We start from the raw sequence: 6,351 nt of genomic DNA on the forward strand, positions 1-6,351 counted from the left end.
AGGGGAGCCGTCAGGAGAGGCGTCAGTCCCATCATTAGGAGGGACAGCTGCCCTGTCATTAGGAGGGTGCTACTAGAGCACAATAGGTGCTAATTACAGCAATTGTTTAGTCACTAGCCTATAGCAGTCTGCCTCTTGGTAGGAGGGGTTTGGTTAGGTTTAAAACTCCAGCTTTTGTGTCTTCTGGCACTGCATTTCGTTCTGCCTGTAAGGGTCGAGTGATAATAAAAATGAGTCTGAGTCTGAGTTCTGTTATTCTTCTCTACAAGAGTCAAGACAGAAGTTAGACTACCAGAGCAAGAATTTTAGCTGAGGAAGCTTCTGCGATTTGAAGCAAAACGTCCTTGCGTCAAGCAACCCAGTCCAGTCGAAGATTCAAGCTTCTCTACTATGGAAACCACCTGGACAACTGAGAGCCTACACAGAAAGCCTTGACATTTAATTAATACCGCCCAAAATAGAATAACTTTATCCCTTACTGACACACAACCCTCCAAACTGTTTGAATTAAACACCTATGACTTTGAGTTTTTATGGTCACTCAAGGACAAAGGTCATGTAACGAATAGATAGATTGGGGAGGTGATGTTCTAGTGATTAAGCGTTAAGATGATCCTCGGTTCAAACCCCAGCCTGACCGGAAAATCACTAAGGGCCCTTGGGCAAGGTCCTTAATCCTCAAGTTGCTCCCGGTGTGTAGTGAGCGCCTTGTGTGGCAGCACCCTAACATCGGTGTGTGAGTGTGTCTGTGTGAATGGGTGAATGTGAGGCATAACTGTAAAGCGCTTTGAGCGTCTGATGCAGATGGAAAAATGCTATATAAATGTAGTCCTTTTACAGTTTTCCGTAGGTGACAGGTGACTTCATGTTAGTGTTTCACAGTAACCAAAGGTGCATCTTTAACCAATTCCTCAAAATATCTCCTATTTTTAAGTACTGGGAGAAAATTTAGTCCTTGGCTTGTGACCTTGATTTTTAACCAGTTTTTCTTAGAATTAAATCATTTGGCTGATCTGAACTCATTCCATCATGCTTGGCCCAAATCAGATCAAAACTCTTCCGACACAGAGGCAAGAAAACAAACAAAGGCGCCACTGTACCCGGGTGTAATATTACTGCTTTGAGAAATGTGTTACTTTCACTGATGATTCTGTAACTAACATCTGCTGATTCTTCAACATCACATCATTAGAATCAGGTTTTATTAGTGTCCTTTTCCTGCTGGATGCATCACCTGTTTGCACATGTACAGCTTGGACAGGTGCTTTGTTTTCACTCTTTTCCTGCAGAAAGCCACTAGATGATGTGGTGCAGAGAGCCACAGGTACGCCAGAGGAATCCAGACCAGCACCGTCTGCTCCACGCATACTGGGAGGTCCGGCTGTTCGCTTTCCAGGTATGAAGCATTCTGAAGGACATCGGGTATGCACTGGATTATCTCCAAATGAATAAAAAAAGCCTGCCTGAAAAAGCCAGTCTTTTTCTCATGTAGCCACCTTAACACAAACTGTACCACAGGGACGGACATTTCTGCGACTAATGCTGGGATAAACAGTGAATCGTGTAATTAAACCTCAAATCTGTGCTTCCTGAGAATGAGTGACTCGGGACGGAGCTGTGCATCTCAAAAAATCATGAAAAGCACAATATTTGTTGTAATTTATTTCAGAAAGTGAACAATTTGTTTACTTTAGAAACTCATTACCTATAAACTTTATTTTAATTTTGATGATTACAGCCAAAAGCTACAATAGAAAAAAATTGTCTAATTTTATTTATTCATTTATTGAGATGCACCGTATAACATGAATGCCATACTTACATAATCCAGAAAAATGCAGGTTTTCTGAGCTAGCTATATGATTATGTCTTATTCTGAGTAATTCTTTTGGATACCTAATCAGACTTTGAAAGTTAACCGAAAGCTTCTTTATTGGCTCAGTAAAATTTGTACCATTGTATAATTTAATTTCAATCTAAAGTCAGCCTGAAATGACAAGATATTCAGGCAAACACGTAACCATGTTTTTTTTTTTTTTATTGGAACAATGAACATGCAGATTTACAGCTCCTAAACATTTGATAGACATGCTGAGTCATGTTGGACTTTTATCTGTCATTAGTGCTCAGTCAAGCACTCACTGTGTACAGGGGTGAAAACAGAATAAAAAGGTTGAAAATAAAAACTCTATTTATTTTACCTTTTAAACATGTTTCTAACCATTTCTCAGTTGTGCCTTTAACAAATTACCTAAACTCACAATAATGGTATATATATATATATATATATATATATATATATATATATATATAGAACATAATCTAAAAAGAAAGCCTGCAGCAACCACTGCAACTTATGCAGTGGTTTTTACAAGACATTAATTCATCAATTTATCAAGCATTCATTATTAAGGCATTTGTTAAATTTGTGAAATCATGTTAACAACAAAAAAAAAATCACCTTTTTTCTTAAACTGAAAAACTATGTTAGTTTCTTTAATGTACCACTGCCTTTAATTAAATGAACAAAATTCTCACTTTTTTTATTTAAATATTGTACAATTTCAAACTTGATCTTTTACTGACATATTAATGTGGAAAAAAAACACATTTACACCAAAACACTGAGGTGCTTCAGACTTTTGACCCGTACTGTATGTTAAGAAAGATTATAACACTATTACTAATTTGTAATAAAGTAACAGGAAACGTGATGTAGAGCAATGTAAGACAACTGTCTAATCAAGACAAATTGTAGTGTCATTGCTCTGTTTGTTTCCTGTAGTTCTCTGGTTACAGATAAATTAATTCTCGGACACATCAACTCTCGCCTTTGAACTCACCCAGAAAATGGAGCCACAGTATTCCTCCAGAGCTGCTGTTGCCATTGTCCACACCGATGACTTCAGCACCCCCGTAAGTGACACCAGCACATCTCTCCAGCTCTACTTGACTGCTGGATCAAAGGCTCCTCCCCGGATACGGCCACGGGATGTGATTCTGAGAGACTTTGAGCCATAAAATTTTAAACAAAAAGCAAATCGTGCAACCTTCAAATACAGTCAGAAGATATTCCCATTTCCAAAATGTTCTTGCTTTCTAGAAAGAAGATTTGATCTTGAGACTTCTTTTTTAAAGGCACTGAAGAGTTGTCTTCTGGAAGTCCTCAGTCAGCTGTCTGATGGCTGGAAGCACACACACACACACACACACACACACACACACTGATCCCGAAGAGCTCAAAGAGAAAAAAAAAAACTGTTCAGTGTTATATGTCTAAAGTTCAACACGCTGGGCAGACGATTGCATGTGAAGGGGCAGTACTTTGCACAAGTACTGTATTCATCTGTTCATTTGTGAGTGGGATAACTCAGCCAAAAAGGAATACTTTGAAATACTTTGGAAATGGAGGGGGAAGTAATCGCTTTGTACTCTGCTTCCCTGCAAGTCTTCACTCTCTTTGAACTGACTGAATATCTAAAAATGTCAGACAGGAACGCAGGTTGCTGGGTTGAATTCAGTGGGAGGGTAATGTGAAAACAAAGCATTTAAAAGTTGCATTTGTAAGCCAGTGGCACGTTTGAAAGGGGGACATTCTTTCAGTCTTTCTTCTCTCACCCTTTTGCTCTCTCCCCATTTTGTACTGTCATACTGAGAGCTGGACTCCACAATCAAAGACACACAGAACAAAAGAGATTCAAAACTAAAAACTGTATCTGGATCTGCTTCCCCTTCATCACGTTATCTAGAACCTCAGGCTTTTGTTGAAATCTGGCTGACATAAAAGTAGGTATTCTCTGAAATTATCGGGACATTTAAGAGTGTCAGTTGGGCATGAATTAATTTTCTGGAAGTAACAGCATAAAAACTACAGTTTTTTTGTTTGTTTGTCTTTTTTTTTTTTTTTCTTTTCGGATGCTCCCAGCTGGGAGGGGTCTCCAAAGCAGATCTGGTAGAGATCCATATTGGAATATGGCACAAGTTTTATGCTGGATGCTATTCCTGATGCAACTCCAGTTGTACATTGAGGATTTAAAAACAGCTGCATATTTTGCTCTGAAATTTAGCATTCTGATAGATGCTAGTGAGGACCAATGAACCTCCTTTTTTGGGCCATGTTGGCATCTTTGAATATACAACATATAATAAAGGCATTTTATCAAGTTTCTTGTGAAGGCTTTTGCTCGTTGCAGGGTCCTGGTGGCCACTATTGTGTTACACCATGTTTACAAGTAAAAGTAGCATGGAAGAAGCCCTTTATTGACTATGCTGGTCCTTATATAGATTACTCTGACTATGTGATAGTTAATCATTAGACATCTTACAACACAAGTTGTAATCCAGCTGACCCCTGTGTGTTTGTATGCCGCCGAAAGGACAAAAATGTGACACATGAAGCCGGCATGTGTACTTGTAATAATAAAAACAACACAATATCTGACTAAGTGGAGCCATGAATGAGGGTGGACCTCATGGTTTATAGTCATTATTCCACTAACAGACATACAGTGAGGAAAATAAGTATTTCAACACCCTGCAATTTTGCAAGTTCTCCCACTTAGAAATCATTTCATCTTAGGTGCATGTCCACTGTGAGAGACATAATCTAAAGAGAAAAAAAATCCGGAAATCACAATGTATGATTTTTTAAATAATTTATTTGTATGTTACTGCTGCAAATAAGTATTTGAACACCTGTGAAAATCAATGTTAATATTTGGTACAGTAGCCTTTGTTTGCAATTACAGAGGTCAAACGTTTCCTGTAGTTTTTCACCAGGTTTGCACACACTGCAGCAGGGATTTTGGTCCACTCCTCCATACAGATCTTCAAACCTTTCAGGTTTGGAGTTTCAGCTCCCTCCAAAGATTTTCTATTGAGTTCAGGTCTGGAGATGGCCAGGCCACTCCAGGACCTTGAAATGCTTCTTACGGAGCCCCTCCTTAGTTGCCCTGGCTGTGTGTTTGGGGTCATTGTCATGCTGGAAGACCCAACCATGACCAATCTTCAATGCTCTTACTGAGGGAAGGAGGTTGTTTGCCAAAATCTCGCAATACATGACCCCATCCATCCTCCCTTCAATACGGTGCAGTCATCCTGTCCCCGTTGCAGAAGAGCACCCCCAGAGTATGATGTTTCCACCCCCATGCTTCACGGTTGGGATGGTTTTCTTGGGGTTGTTCTCATCCTCTAAACATGTTAAGTGGAGTTGATTCCAAAAAGCTCTATTCTGGTCTCATCTGACCACATGACCTTCTCCCATGCTTCCTCTGGATCATCCAGATGATCACTGGTGAACTTCAAACGGGCCTGGACATGTGCTGGCTTGAGCAGGGGGACCTTGCTGCCCTGCAGGATTTTAAACCATGACAGCATCATGTGTTACTAATGTAATCTTTGTGACTGTGGTCCCAGCTCTCTTCAGGTCATTGACCAGGTCATCCTGTGTAGTTCTGAGCTTTCTCAGAATCATCCTTATCCCACAAAGTGAGCTCTTGCATGGAATCCCAAACCAAGGGAGATTGTCATCTTGTGTTTCTTCCACTTTCTAATAAATAATCATAACAGTTGTTATCTTCTACCAAGCTGCTTGCCTGTTGTCCTGTAGTCCATCCCAGCCTTGTGCAGGTCTACACTTTGTCCCTGGTGTCCTTAGACAGCTCTTTGGTCTTGGCTATGGTGGAAAGGTTGGAGTGTGATTGACTGAGTGTGTGAACAGGTGTCTTTTATACAGGTAACAAGTTCAAACAGGTGCAATTAATACAGGTAAAGAGTGCAGAATAAGAGGGCTTCTTAAAGAAAAATTAACAGGTCTGTGTGGGCCAGAATTATTGCTGGTTGTTAGGTGTTCAAATACTTATTTGCAGCAGTAACATACAAATAAATTATTTTTAAAAAATCATACATTGTGATTTCCGGATTTTTTTTTTTTTTTTTTTAGATTATGTCTCTCACAGTGGACATGCACCTGAGATGAAAATTTCAGAGCCCGCCATGATTTCTATACTCAACAAAAATATAAACGCAACACTTTTGGTTTTGCTCCCATTTTGTATGAGATGAACTCAAAGATCTAAAACTTTTTCCACATACACAATATCACCATTTCCGTCAAATATTGTTCACAAACCAGTCTAAATCTGTGATAGTGAGCACTTCTCCTTTGCTGAGATAATCCATCCCACCTCACAGGTGTGCCATACCAAGATGCTGATTAGACACCATGATTAGTGCACAGGTGTGCCTTGGACTGCCCACAATAAAAGGCCACTCTGAAAGGTGCAGTTTTGTTTTATTGGGGGGGGGATACCAGTCAGTATCTGGTGTGACCACCATTTGCCTCATGCAGTG

At 39.8% G+C, this 6,351-nt stretch overlaps 1 protein-coding gene across 1 annotated transcript in view; it reads right to left on the minus strand.

Moving 5' to 3' along the window:
• abcc2 (ATP-binding cassette, sub-family C (CFTR/MRP), member 2) overlaps positions 1-4,581 on the minus strand; it is a 77,531-nt gene extending 72,950 nt beyond the window's left edge. Inside the window, 2 exon segments of the mRNA XM_034184682.1 lie at positions 1,235-1,408; positions 2,844-4,581. Coding sequence (XP_034040573.1) covers positions 1,235-1,408; positions 2,844-2,888 — 219 coding nt within the window. The 5' untranslated portion in view covers positions 2,889-4,581.
• Between the last annotated feature and the right edge of the window lie 1,770 nt (positions 4,582-6,351).

This window comes from Thalassophryne amazonica, chromosome 13, assembly GCF_902500255.1.
Source record: "Thalassophryne amazonica chromosome 13, fThaAma1.1, whole genome shotgun sequence".
In the NCBI taxonomy this organism is placed as follows: domain Eukaryota; kingdom Metazoa; phylum Chordata; class Actinopteri; order Batrachoidiformes; family Batrachoididae; genus Thalassophryne; species Thalassophryne amazonica.